This window comes from Festucalex cinctus, chromosome 19 (genome assembly GCF_051991245.1).
Source record: "Festucalex cinctus isolate MCC-2025b chromosome 19, RoL_Fcin_1.0, whole genome shotgun sequence".
Taxonomy (NCBI): domain Eukaryota; kingdom Metazoa; phylum Chordata; class Actinopteri; order Syngnathiformes; family Syngnathidae; genus Festucalex; species Festucalex cinctus.
Window position 1 is genome coordinate 1746561 of NC_135429.1, and position 15110 is coordinate 1761670.

At 48.1% G+C, this 15110-nt stretch overlaps 1 protein-coding gene across 2 annotated transcripts in view; it reads left to right on the top strand.

Annotated features, from left to right (window-relative positions):
- Positions 1-15110, top strand: part of stt3b (STT3 oligosaccharyltransferase complex catalytic subunit B) — a 64835-nt gene that overhangs the window by 4749 nt on the left and 44976 nt on the right. For both annotated transcript variants that reach the window (XM_077507170.1, XM_077507171.1), the window contains 2 exons: positions 14444-14571; positions 14959-15014. In XM_077507170.1, coding sequence (XP_077363296.1) covers positions 14965-15014 — 50 coding nt within the window. In that variant the 5' untranslated portion in view covers positions 14444-14571; positions 14959-14964. The remainder of the gene's footprint in view (positions 1-14443; positions 14572-14958; positions 15015-15110) is intronic.

Genomic DNA, 15110 nt, shown 5'->3' on the forward strand with positions numbered 1-15110 from the left:
CCAGTCAGAACAGTGACTGCAAAGGTGTGGTCGTGATGTCCAGTTGTCCTCTGGACAGCACACCTGTACTGAAAAGGTGAACCAGAGTCGCAAGGGGCGGTGCAGGCGTCGGCAGGGGACCGAAAATGTCAACCCAGATTCTTTCTCGGTTGACAGGACAGGTGGTCAGAAGTGAGGCCTCTTCAGGCTAAGGATTCGGCTGTGCAGCCATGCCACGCTGTCTGGCTAGGTCACGCTGTATGGCAGCTCTCTGCCTGGCACGGGCTTTCATGATGCCCGCGCGCCACACCTGGTATAGCTCCTTGGTGTCATCTGGGATCCGGCTGCACAGGATCCTGAACTCGAGGCGGGAGATGTCAGCCAGCTGTTCCACTGCCAGGGTCGCGCAGTCGTAGCCTTGTTGCCCCAAGCTCGGGAAGCACAGGCCATGGGGCATCCTCAGTCTATGCCGCTTCCATGAATGGCGGCAAGGAGCCAAATCCTCATCTGGCCTCGGGTGTACGGCTGACGCAGGATGAGCACCTCCTCGCACCCCTGCTGCTCCCGGTTGTGGGGGAGGGTTGGGGGCCACATAAGATGAGGAGCCACTGGGGGAAGTCAACAGGTGGATGAGTCTGGTGGGAGCCTGGGGGGACCACATGCCGGGCCTAGCAATATCAGTTGGCAGGCCAGACGGCTGTGGCCTTGGCGCAGGTGATTGCCTCCCAGGCGGAGGGCACCAAGGCTGTGACCCTGGCCGTGGAGTTGGTCGCCTTTGTGGATTGGCTGGTGAGTCAGGAGATGCTGGGTCCGAAGGCGTCCGCAGCCGCAGACGGATTGGTTGCAGTGCCGGGGAAGGCCTGGATGGGTTCAATGGTGGCTCCCCTGGCTGCATCGGGGGACCCGCCGTTGGGAGTATGTTGTAACTCCCCCTTCCAGCCAGCTCATCACTCAGGCGCGGCCACCAGTTCCCGGGCGTCTCTCCCATCTCCTTCCTCCTGCTTAGGTGAGGGGGATATAAAGGAGAAACGCATCTGCCACCGCCACTTCCCTTTTTCCTGCTGCGCCACGCAATATTGGTCAATATTCTGGAGACATCTAGTCATACGTAGACGTCTATCACTCATAGTGTCCGCAACTAGCTTTCTCCGTGTAGAAAACAAAGTATATCCATTTAGCTTAATTGTTATCACTTCTATCAGGGCCCTAGTATTCAAAGTCTTATAATGGTCCTGGCTGAAAACGTCGTACTCAAAATAAACAGGGAATATATCAGTAAAAATTGCCATTCCCCCCTTTAAAACATAAACATGTTTTAACCATTTCCAGGGATAAATAACAACCTCCCTAACAACAACATGAAGGGGGAAAGAGCCTACATAGTGATAGGGAGTAAACACTACTTTATTACTCCGGGCACATCGGGTAGTAGAGCGACAAAAAGGGATGGGGCCGAGGGGTAAGTCATTCAATATGTCCTGCAGACCAAATTTAAGTTTTTTGTTTGTTTTATGAGTCATTAGTTAAGATATTTATCTGCCATAACTTCATAGACAGAGTCGCAAGGGAAAGAGGAAGTGGCATCAGGCAAATGCATGTCGGCGCCGTAAGAATCAACCACCACTGGAAAATGGGTTACAGCATTAATAGATCTCCTAACTAGCACTTTAATCAGGGGCAATATACAACAGGTGGTAATTAACACTAGCAAGAGGAGCAGGCCCAGTGCAGTGGCAATGAGGGACAAAACCTTCCCGAAAGACATACTTTCAAGCCATTTGGCGAGTGTGTCCAGCCACCCAGTTTTGGTGTTCCAATTTGAATTACGGACATGCTCGTCTTGTAGCGTAACCAATTGTTGTAAGACTAAAGTAAGGTTACCTTTTTCACCAGTATGCATAGGAATCTCCACGCAACATTCGTCACCAATCATTGAACAGATCCCGTTATCTACGGCTAACATAGTGTCCAACACAAGTCTATTTTGCAAGGTCATTAGAGTGGTAGCATGGAGCTGCTCATGAATATTCTCTAAGGCCATTACTGTCCAGTTAATAAAACGTTGTTGATTATACCACAAGTAATTGATCCATCTACTGTTACGAGCAATATATTGTGAATTAATAAATGGACCAAAGAGCGGAATCCAGCCAGTGCCTTGGCCGGACCGGATCCAACCTTCAGAAATAGCAGAATGCTCATCTGGGACCTCTATTGGCTGCTGGTCCCATGAAATATAGACAGAATCGGGCTCAGTGAGTGTGTTTGGACGCAAAACAGACCTCTTCCCAGCCTTCTTTTTAATAGCCAACACTGCCAACTGCCCAGTCACCATAACAGGTGCACACAACCCCCGCCAGCGGGCGGGAATTACAGCCTTAACTTGATCATCATTGTCGCACAGCCAAAAGACGTCTGCGAGTGGGGTACTGGGAGCATCACCTGCAATAACAGGGATGACTCTGTGGGTTCCAGAAGTGCCATTAACAGCATGGACCAGGTCACCTCCATTTTGGAGGACCTGCGCACATTGCAGTGGGGACAGGGCAGTTGTGTTAATTAAATGTATGACTGACCAGAGCTTGCGACCACCCGGGATGACACTAGTTAGGGTGTGGGTTCTTTGTAGATGCCCATCCATTGAACGGTTAGCTGCTTTTATCCACATTCTTTTATATTTAAGCCCAAAAGCAACACAGACCGGGTGCACAATATTTCGGTCTATACGCGACATAGGTGGGGCAGCTAAAGACATATTTTTAGACAAAACCCGCGGGCAATGGTACTTATCTGTGACCCACTCAGGATAAATACCTGATGCTAACCATAGCGCACAAGTCGTAAAACATAATCCAGCACCACAATCATTTTCCCTTAATTCCGGCAGGGGCCGTACAGTGGGCAAGCGCTTACGATTATAACATGTTATACAGGGGCGTTTACTTATTTGTCGGGCTGAATAGGTCATCCATTGATAAAATAAACTACTATCCTGTCCCAAGATTTTAACAGAATGATCATTATTAGCAATTTCATTATAATTAGGCAAATTAACAGCACGCCGGGAGCGAGTGTGTGCCACGCGCATCAGAGTAAAAGCTTCATTTACAGTCATAGTAACGCCTGTATAACCAGTAGTCGGGAGACAGTGGGTGACATTGCATATGAGTGTGACTGAACCATAAACGTAACATTGTCTAGTCAGTGCCTCCATTGCAAATTTGTCATGAGTCGGTCCTACAGTCAGAGTATAACGGCTAGAGGGAGTATTTACATATGTCAGATCTATGTTAGAGTCATTGTCCCAGGCTCCCTGCGCCGCAACAACAAGCCCTGCAGCCAGAGCACATTGGTGAAGACGCACTTCCCTATCCTCAATACTCTGTACTACGCTAAAGGTGAAATACGTCAGGGGCGGCAGGGCTATCAGCAAGATCAGCAAGGTCAGGCTGATATTCCTGCAGTTCTCGGAGGAGGTCAAGGTCAATGGTCGAGAAAGGGACACAGTCACTCCGACTCGGCTCAGCCTGGACTGGATCCGCCTGACCGGTCTGGGCGGAGGACGGGCCGGCTCCTCCATCGTCAACTGATCCGGCCCCAATGTCCCCTCCAACTGATGCATCTCCACCCATTCCTGAGGTGGGGGGTGGGAGAGCTGCACTTCCCCCCCCCTCGGGGGAAGCATCACTTGTGACAGCACCTGGGCTAGGCTGCTCATTGTCAGATGATGCCAACTCACTTGCGCAGCTAGGACTCAGAGGCGGAGGTAGCGAGCCACTACTAGGTGATGAAGAGTCGCCCCCTTGTGCTAGCCTTTGGGATCGTCTAGGAGCGCGCTGCACAGAGGGTTCTCTAGCCGCCGCGGGCGTCCGAGGCCTGGCTTCTCCCTGCGGGGTGGCGTGGTCACCCCTGGCCAGGCCTGGTTGCGTTTCAGCAGGCCCTTCAGGCCGCGGTGCAGGACAGCAGTGGTTTAGGTGGAACCAGACTGATTTACCTTGGACTTTGACAGAAGTTGGAGTTGACAAGATGACCTTGAAAGGACCTTCACGTCGAGCCTCGTTCCACCTGCGCTTGAAAGTCTTCACGTACACCCAATCACCGGGCGCCACACGCTGCAGGTCAGGCTGGATTTCGGCCTGTCGGTCCTCTGCGGTCTCAATAACCTGTCGAGAGATAGCCTTGTGTATTTGGGTTAAATGGTGCAGGTAGGAGGTCAATTCCATTTCACACTGTTCTAATGGAGGCCCTTCATACGGGCCTCTCAAAAAGGGCACAGGCATGCGACGGCCAGTTAGCATTTCATGCGGGGTTAAATGGGTCGTGCGGTTAGCCTGTGATCGCATTGACATGAGAGCTAGCGGCAGGGCATCCATCCAATTCAACTTACCATTACTGCTTGCTCTAATTTTGGCTAATTTGGCTTTCAAGGTACCATTAGCACGTTCGACCACACCTTGAGACTGGGGGTGGTAGACACATCCAAATTTTTGTTTTATCCCAAGCATTTTCATGCTAATTTTTACAATGTTGGCAACAAATGCTGGACCATTATCCGAGCTGATCAGGTCAGGGATGCCAAATCTGGGGAACACCTCCCGGCACAAGAATTTAGCAGCAGAACTGGCATCAGGACCCTTCGTGGGGACAGCCTCAATCCACCTACTAAACCTGTCAATTACCACCAGAACATATCTGTAGCCCCTCACCCTTTCAATCATGTCGATGTGGTCCATCATTAGATGCCGAAACGGTCCTTCCGGTATAGGAATGTGGCCCAGTGGTGCTGAAAAGGATTTCCTCACATTGTGCTGTGCGCACACAATGCACTCGTGTAAAGTCCGATCCACCATGGCTGCCAAGAAAGGTGTCCACCAAACCGCTTTTAGCTTGCGCAACACCTCACCCCGATGACAATGATCTTGGCCATGGGCAGCCAAAATTGCTGTTTTCACCAATGACAGGGGCAACACAAAATGTCCCTCCGGGCTGCGCCACAAATTTCTCTGATGCCCATCTGTCAAACACTTGGAAGCGCCTCTTTTCTTCCAAACACTCTTCTCATACACTGATGCCGCATCCTGGGTCTCAATCAAGGAGACTAATGTAGTCAAAGGCTCACAGTCACCCGCAACCAGCAGGGGGGCCATAGCCCCCACCGATGTGACCTCCCTGGCTAACTCATCTGCATAGTTATTCCCCTGGGCAATCAATGAGTCATTCTTTTGGTGACTAGCACATTTGATGATAGCCAGAGCTGATGGCAGCATCATGGCTTCCAAAAGTGAGGCAAGCGCTTCTGCATGAACAACTGGAGTACCATCAGCTCGCTTAAAGCCTCGTTGCTGCCAAATTTTTCCATTAATATGACACACGCCATAAGCATATGCAGAATCTGTGTATGCATTTAGACGCTTGTCTCGTGCCAATTGACATGCGGCTGTCAATGCCATCAGCTCAGCAAGCTGGGCTGAACAAGGCTGCGGAACCTTTTTCGCCTGCACTTTAGATAATGAACCATCCAAGTGCAATTGGACAACTGCATAACCCGCATGGTTACCTGTTACATCTTTAAAGCATGACCCATCAACAAAATATGTGAGATCCGCCTCGATAGGCTGATTATGAAGGTCATCACGAGGTTTCAGAAATTCTTCTGTTGATTGAATACACTCATGCGTTATATCTGATTCTGGGACCATCATACGAGTGGCTGGATTAACTGTATTACATCTTTGTATCGTTAACTCAGGTGCTGACAAAATTACTTCGTATCCGGTACGCCGGGCTTGAGTCAACACAAAACGCGGACTCGTAAGCAGTGCATGCAATTGATGTGAAGTAAAAAGGGACACAGGGTGGCCCATAGTTATTGGTGCTGCTTTTTGAAAAGCAAAGACGGCCGATGCTAATCCTTGGTAGCATGGAGGCAACCCTAACTCAACATTGTCCAATTTAGAACTATAGTAAGCAATCGGCTGCTTCCCAGTTGGAGTATCCTGCATCAAGACAGCACATGCATGCCCAGATTTTTCTGCAACATACAAAAGGAATGGCTTTGAGTAATCAGGGTTTCCCAAGGCAGGTGCTTCCTGGAGGTCACGCTTTAGCATTGAGAATCCCTGGAGGGCTTTTTCATTCCACTCCAAGTTAGCTGAGCCATTGTTCTGTCCGGCCGCGCGGATCATTTCACGCAGAGGGGCCGCTTTTATGGCATAGTCACAGATCCAGGCTCTGCTATATCCTGTCATTCCCAAAAAAGTCAGCATTTGACTCACTGTTTTTGGCTGTGGGGCTTTAGCAATTGCCTCCAGGTGAGTAGCAGATATTTTTCGTAAGTTGCCGCATAACCTCCTCCCCAAGTAGTCTACCTCCTTTTGACAGAACTGCAACTTGTCTCTGCTAACTTTATGCCCTCCCTTTTCAAGTGCTAAAAGAACAGTCAATGAATCACGCTCGCAATTTTCTTTTGTCGGACTGGCAACCAAAATGTCATCCATATACTGAATGACAGTGCTTTCTACCTCTAGGTGACCTAAATCCTCTGATAGGACCCTGTTAAAGATTGTGGGGCTGTCAACATAGCCCTGTGGTAGGCGTGTGTAGGTATATTGCTGCTTTTCATACGTAAACGCAAACAAATATTGCGATGCTAGATGTACTGGAACGCTGAAAAATGCTGAACACAAATCAATCACTGTATACCAGAGTGACTCAGGTGGGATGTTTGAAAGCAAAGTGTGGGGGTCCGGCACCACGGGAGTCTCAGCATCCACTATGGCATTAATAGGTCGTAAATCATGCACAAGTCTGTAATCAGGCGAGCGTGGCTTGGGAACGGGGAAAATCGGTGTGTTGCACGGGCTCTTTGTTTTGACCAAGACCCCTGCTGCTATCAGTCCTTCAATAGTGGGCTTTATCCCTATGGCTGCTTGTGGCTTCAGGGGATACTGGCTTTTATTGGGCAGTGTCACGTTTGGTTTTAACTTGATTACAACTGGCTGTGCTGACTTAACAAAGCCTATGTCTGTCTTATGTTGTGACCACAGTCGCGAGGGTATCTGACCAAGCAGGCTTTCATGCTCTGCTGACAGTGAAGCTTGCACAAAAGCTGGCCTGTGCACCAATGTGGTCACAGCGCGGCCTTCACTGACAGCAAAAAATGAAATTTTGATAAATTGTTTATCGGGTGAAATATGGACGCGCGGATTATCGGTGTCTTTCCATGCAATAATTTGTAATGCTTCTTTTACCATTGGGCCAAGCTCCCATGATTTGTGTCCCTTTTCAACAAACAGTGTCATGTGTGGTGCTGAATTTGGCACTTGAAACCATATGGCTGCTCTTAATGGAAGTGTAATTGCTGCGGCTGCCCCTTGGGGGCCTACATAAATGTTGACTACGTGCACATAGAAGCAATTATTATCCATAACTTCCTTCCAGCAAATCTCATAGTCTCTGTGGTTTTGCAATTCGTCAAAGAAGAGTGTGCAATGTTCAGGCATTGATGGCTTTCTTGCATGGGGCAGTATTTTTTGTGTCCATTCAGTCCATAACTTCCAATCCGACAGGAGTGGTGCAGTCTTCACGAGCAACAGAGAGTATACAGTGGCATAATGCTGTTTTTCTCGTGGGGTTTGGAGTGGCATCAGGGTGGTGGCTGGTAGCGAGTCTTTCGGCGGCAGCTCAACCCAGATTCCATCCGGTGTGCACATGATATTGGCATTAAGAGCACAGAGAATGTCTCGTCCAAGTAGGTTGATTGGCGTTTGGTCAGAGATGAGAAGTGGCGCCACTACCTTTCTTCCTGATACCAACATTGGAATTGGTTGGGTGAGGGGGATTAACTGGGTTTTCCCAGAGAAACCTATAGTCTTTATCGATGAGCCAGACAGGGGGAGTTTTAATCCAGAGCTCCCCACGCAGGAATAAGTAGCCCCTGTATCCACCATGAAGTCATGTTGTGATCCTTCAATGACAACAGGGACAGTGGGCTCGTCCTGTGGTTGCGTTGTTACTGCTGGCGCCATGACGATTTCTCCCCCAGGCTTCTCTGGGCCCCCCTATTGCGGCCCTCTCAAATCTATCCAGGGATTGGTGGGACAGTCGCGTTTGACGTGGCCTGGCTCGCCGCAGCCCCAGCATTCGTTTCCCTGGGGGCGGTTCTGGCCCCGGGGTGCTGGTCCTCGATGAGCCGCATTGCGCCTGGGGTCAGCAAAAGAGGTTGGTGGTCCCCCATGGTGGCCCGCTGGAACAGTCTGTGGGCCCGCATTTCCACGACCAGGTGTCCGCCGGCTGCCATGGCTGTGAGTCTCCCTTGTGGGCTGGCTTCTTCCATCCCTTGGCTCATTATAGTGCACGTGGATTTCAGTTGGCACTGAAGGATGCATGGGAAGGTTCAGGGTCTGCGGCCCATTAGGCTGAGTCAGTAGGGGTCCTCCCAGTGGGAGGATTGGCAGGACAGCAGCTGGCACAGGTGCAGGTGCTTGTGTTGTGAAGGCAGTTGCCTGGGGCATGGGGGCCGTTACCTGGGGCACCTGGGGGCAGGAGGCCACATATGGGGCCACAGTTGGAGCCGGAGGCTCAGGGATCGGGGGACCTCCCACCGTTACCAGAGGAGCTTGAGTCTTGACCTTGTCCTTCTTCTGTCTCAGCTCAGTCAGCTGCAAGTGGGTGAGCTTGGCGTTCATCTGACGATGTGCCTCTTCTTCTTTTTGTTTTTCCTTCCGCAGGGCCTCCACATGGTGCACCAGGTGCTCTTGGAACAGAGGCCAGTCCATTTTCATGAGTCCCACCACATTGTCCAGCCGGTCTTGAACTTCATCAGGCATAGATTTTTTCACCATGACTTTGAACAGGCTTTCAGTGGTGCTGTTATTATTCCAGGCACTGCCGGTCTCCTCTCTCCACTTCCGCTGGAAAGAGTGAAGGAATTTAATAGGGCACTCATCTTCCTTCAATGTCTCACCCTCCAGTTTGGCTGGGTCCATTTTTTCGGGATAATATTGTCGCAGCTGCCTCCAGACATCGCCACGGTGTCCATTAAAGCCAACATGATCAGCCTGGTTCCCCATCAGCAGCACATCCAGTCCAGCTCTCTCCAGGATCTCTTCCGCTGCATGTTTTCCAACCAGGTGCATCAACAGCGCTTTGATGTCTCCCAAGGCAAGCGTGACTCCGGCAGTGCTTTCTTCCAGGGCGGTGATCCATTTGTTAGCCCCGTTCGTCAAATCAGGCAGCCTGTCAGCTAGACCTATCATGTCGCAGAAGGACCAAGGCACATAGTGGCGCTTTCCATAACTTCTGGTGACCAGTGGGCACTGGGAGACGCTGGCCCCGTGAGGGCCTCCTTGTTCGCTGCTTGGGTGGTATGCTCTTCCGCTGCGCAGTGTTCCGCCAGGCCCATGTGGCTCGGCTGCATTCCTGCCAGGAAATGATGATCTTGGAGTGTTCTCATAGTCCGCCCCTTGCAGCGGCCTTTCAGTGCTCCACTGGCTGGTGTAGTGGGGAGGATCAAATGTCTCAGGGATGTCCACCAGAGCTTCCTGGTTGGGCGTGGGAGCAGTGTAGGAAGCGGATGGTGGGCTCTGGCGTGGATGCTGGCCTCCTTCTGGAGTGGGCCCAGGGTGCAGGTTCAACTCCCGTCGTGCCGTCAAGGGAGTCTGGGGGCTTAGAATTGGAGGTGTTGGTTCGGCAGCGCTTTCTGACAGCTGGATCAGGGATGTCTGTGGGCACCTGCTCTCACCCCCCCCGTACCGCTTCTCCATGTCAGCCAGTGAAAGGAGCCCATTGTTGGAGCCTCCCTCATTCGCGCGTGCGATATGTCCTTGCTTTTTAAGGCACTCTGCTAGCATTATGTCTTTGTATTGCTTTCTGTTGTCTCTCGTCTCTTGAGTTGTCATTTCCATAAAGTCCAATGAGTCATCCGTGAACTTCTTCTTTTTTGACCACATGGGCAAAGCATCCACTCCTACTTTTCGTATTACTTCATGAAGGGCACTTAGTTTTTCTTCCAGTTCCTCATCATCAATCATGGGTGTGCGTGTCTGCGAATTAGGATCAAGTCTATGTGTGAATAAACTCGATCGAGTTGTCGGGTTGTGGGCTGTGTCTATACTATTCTCTTTGGCTCTGATGCGTGTGAGTGTGTGTGCTTCAGCAGCGCGCCTGTGTGCAAGGGTCAAAGGGTCAATAGAGTGCGCGCGCGCGCGTGTGAGCTCGCTTGGATCAACAGTGTGCGTGCATGCATGCATGTCTGTACCTAAAATGTCTCCTAATGGGCTAGGACTACATGTGGATGTAGACAAATCCGAAGAACCGCCCGCCCTCGCACCTGCATCAAAGCCCACCCTTCCATATCCTCTGTCTGCTTTTGGCTGTGTTTTGAATGACACCTCAAAAGTGCCTGTAACCTCCCCGCTTAAACTTCTGTCTTGGCCCCCCCTTACCACGTATTGACCAGACTGGCCCCCACCCTTCTCACATGTATATGGTGGTGGGTTGGCCTGCAGCTCTGGAGCAGTAGGCAGGCACAGTAGCTCTTCAGCTTTATTTTTTTGAATTTGAGGATGAGACGGCCCGTCTTCCCTCAGCGGGAGCTGTGATGCCCCAAATGCCCGCTTTCTGCCCTCCTCTCTAAAAAATCGCAACACTTCTCGCTCTCTCGCCCGCTTTCCTTGCCTGCTTGCGCTAAAGTCTTTTGCTTTATAATGTTTAATATTTTGCTCAATTTCATCGCAACAGGCAGCCATAAAGGTCCCTTCTTTAGGCCATCTTAATTGGCCAGAGGTTCTTTTGTGCCACTTTGCCATACTTTGTCGAATTTGTTGCTCAAAATCAGGTTTTTGCATGATTACAAATGCCATTGGGCTAGATGTCCCGACTCCCTTTGAGTGTCGAACACCCATGACGCCCTGCGTAACCTCACCTGATTGTGAATTCAGACTTGCCGGTTCGTTGTCCGCGCTTACTTTTATCAAGACAATTATCTTGCCCGCGGTAATAGCAGTTTTTAGTTTTGTTCGGGGGTGAAAAGTTAGCCTTAGCTGCTCCTCGCCGTCACAGTCAATTTCTTTAGTTAATTGCCCAAATTTACCCACCTCCCAATGCACTTTTCGGGGAACCACTGAAATACAGAGCTTTGGATCTTCTGAAATTTTGTTTTCTCCCACAAGAGGCAAATGGTTGGGGATTCCCAATAAAGGTTTTAGAGGGACAACTGCTTGATCTTGAAAATTTCTGCAGAGATAGTCCAACAGTGGAGCTAGCCGGGCTGCTGTCCAAATTTCCCTAAGTTGCAAGTCCCAGTCAATACCGGGAAAATCTTTCTTAATACACCCAAGATTACAGAAATCTGTTATTTTCCACAGTTTATGATTTATCAATAGCTCACTTTGCCACTGTTCTTTCCCGTTTTTGTCACGAAACGTACGTTCAAGCCAGAAGTGGGTTCTTATTCCCTGCACTTCGGGCTCGTCAATATCAGGAATATTTAATTTTGGCACACTTTCCTGTACGATTATATTCTCCATCCACTATTAGTTCATATCACTCACCTTACTTTTATTTATACTATTTTACTATTTCCTTTCTTTATTTATTCGTTTAATTATTTTATTATTATTGCTCTCGTTATTATTCTTATTATTGTTGCCGATAACAAAAAGGCACTTTATTTATTAGTTTTTATTATTATTATTAATATTATTATTTTTTAAACCCGCTCTCCTTCCTTTCTATCCCTCCCACTGCAGGCTTAACAATTTTATTTCTTATTTTTCCATGCCGTTTACAATGCAATCCACAGAATAATTCACAATGCGATTCACAAATCTTTCCAACACTATTTCCCACTATCTCACAATCCTTCCCTAATTACCTATTTCACATCAGTATTTCAGAAAACCTTCCTTTGTTTTTTTTTTTTTCCAACTGACTAGCACACAGGCATCAACCACTAACCTTCTCACTATTTTGCATACTTTTCATCCAACTTTAGCTCAAACACCACTAGACAACACTACACAATCTTCTTTCCAGTTAACAACTTTTTCTTGATTATCCCTAATGGACTCTTAAAAAACAACATTCAGTTATGCTTTTCCTACTAGCAATCCACTTTTATCCACAAGTCCGCCGTCTGCCACACAATTTGCCTGTCACAGACCAAAAGACATTACAAACATAGTTCCTCTTGAACTAAGCTTATAGACAAAAACACAGTGATCTTAACGACCCAAAACCTTCCTGGCTGGGGACACTGCAATCACTTGGCTCAATACAATTTCTTTAGCCTACTCCGAGGCTCTTAAACACACACAAAAATAAGGTCTTCTTCGACCTAGAAACCCGCCCGAATTTTCACACACTTAGCACAATGCTTCTCGGCCTGTCCTGAGGCCGAAAAATAGGGTCACCTTTACCCAAGCAGGTGCTCAGTTACCAGTCAAATTTACATCACAATGAGTCCATCTCGGACTTACAACAAGTCCCTTCGGACGAGACCCGCCTCGGGTCTTAAAACAATAATACTGTGGCTCACCTCAGAGCAGAAGCCTAACTAGGCTTTTTCAACAAAAATAATCCGTCCTGGATTTGCAGCCCACCTAGAGCAGAAACCTAACCTCTTAGGTTTTTACAACAACAAGGATCCGTCCTGGATCTGCAGCTCACCTAGAGCAGAAGCCTAACCATTAGGCTTTTACAACGAAAATTATCCTTCCTGGATCACCCCTTCCTGGGGCAGCTCACCTTGAGCAAAGAACACTTTCTACTTAATACTTTGGCCGTTTTTCACACAATCAAGACAAACAAACATACAACATGCACGTGGTCAGGTTGACTTGGACTCCTACAATTTGCAATTTACTTTTGACTAAATTCGAAATAGACCTGGGCATATGTCAGACAGCTAGACACGCCGTGATCAGGCAGTTAGTTTCCAGACTTCAATAATTGAGCAGAATAAAAGGTCTGCTTACCTTAATTTTTGTAGGCCTTGTCTGGAAGTAACGCACCGATTTGGCGTGACACGCTGTCCGTTTTTCCCCAGAACTTTGTCCAAATCCGGGTCACGGCACCAAAATGTCGGGTCTCGGGTCAGGTCTGGAGCCGGAAGGCTGGCCGCAGCGTCACCTGTCTCAGCACCTGCTGGCAGGCTGGTGCTCCAGGTCTCCTTTTGCGTTGTGTGTTGAAATCAAATGCGAGTCGGGAAAAAGAATAGGCGGGAGTCCAAAGTCAAGCTGAACAAAAAGTGGCTTTATTGGCAAAAGCACAATGAGACCATTCAATTTGCGCAAATGGAAAAAATCTGATCATCTCAGGAAGTGCAGCAGTTTATAAAGCTTCATCCATGGTACAACCTCTTTTCCCAATTGGCTGTCAAACTTGTCTGCCCACTTCACGCTTAGATCTTATTGGCACGGGAAAGCCTCGGCCAAACCCACTTATTAACGAGATGCAAATTATTGAATGCTAATGGTATCTGCTTTTGACCACTAGGGGGTAGTGCGAGCTTAGTTTTGTGACTTCTACTGGTATCCAATTGTTATTGAGTAGCCCGCAGATCATACGTCCCCCCTCCCGTTCTTGAGACCAGAAGTAGTAACAAGTTTTACTGGTATCAAAAGAACTTATTCGTTCATAAAAATAAGGTGACCTATCATTTACATTGAAAAGAACTTATTCGTTCATAAAATAAGGTCATCTATCATTTACATTGTATAATCTAATAATTTTGCTAGACTAACCTTTTGCAGACACCCAAAAATAGTGAGAGCCCTGTCCCAAGCCTCGTCCCCCAGCCAACAACAACGGGATCCCTGTCCCGAGTCACCTGACTGCCACTTGACCGTTTGCAAAATAATGAGATCCTTGTTCTGAGCTTCTCCTATGATTGTCCACTAGAAGTCATAAAGTAATTAAGATTCTGCTCTGACCTTTTTCACCGTCATGCTTGTTAGCTTCTTCAGGATATCTCTTGTTCGTTTTTTGGCCCTTAAGCGTGAAGGGGCAGCTCTCAACAATTGACCACAGTGAACATGTGATTTCGAAGGGGAAGTTCTTTTCAACAGTTTGACCATCGTGAACATGTGATTTCTGGTATTTTCAGCTGGCACCTTAGAGTTTCAAAATTAAGTAAAATGATTAATTGGTAACAAATACATGATTCCCTTTGTGAAAAGTCAGGATACACACTGGCATTCAATTCCCTTAGGCTATTTAAACACAAGTAGCAATCATAAAGTTGTTTAGCATGAAAAGGATTTCACTTGAACATTTGGCCTAGAATAGGTCAATAGTTCAAGAGACAGCACCAAAAATCAGATCCCACACTAACACATGCGAATGGTAACATGTTTGGGTTTTAATCTTCTTAGTGTGAGCACTATGTAAACTAACAAAAGAGTATGCAGTAATCCGACAACAACGCATCATCGCTGCATGCATTTTTGTCTTAACGCCACAGGAGGGCGATGTTGGACTGCTGGATGACAGTTGATGCGGGCATGATTTGCGTCTGCGAAGAATTGAATTGAAGTGCTGGATCCAGCAGCGTGCGTGTTGGAAGTAGTGGACTCACTGGACAAACATAAGGTACTTGAAGAGGGGGATTGTCATTGTGCCACACACCACTCAGCAAAAAAAAAATGTGCACTGAAACAGCTTTCTTGGCTCATTAAACCGTGGAGCTTCATTCTGTTGGAGGAGCCAAACAGCAGGCGGAGTATTTGGCCAAAACTAGCTCATCATTGTGTACTCGCGGGTCACTTCATTAGGCACATCAGAAGAAGAGCCGATGAGAGAGATACTGTATGTGTGTATTTAAAATGTGTGGGTGTTGGATATTATTACTGTATGAAAGTGACTCTGTTATCAGAGCTTCTATAGTTAGTGAGCATATGCTCACATAACCCTGAGGTATTGTTATAATAATCAGAGAGAAATGCTCTGCTGCCAGTCATTGTTCATTCCTGTTTGCAGGTTGCCATGGGGATGCAGTATATATCAATTAAAGCTACCGGAATGTGTTGTCTGGGGTAAGCAATAAAAAATATTGCATGCTTCAATGAAGACTTTCCTCCTCAGGTGCAGTAAAAGTCATAACCCGTTTTCATCTCTGACCCAGTCGGTTC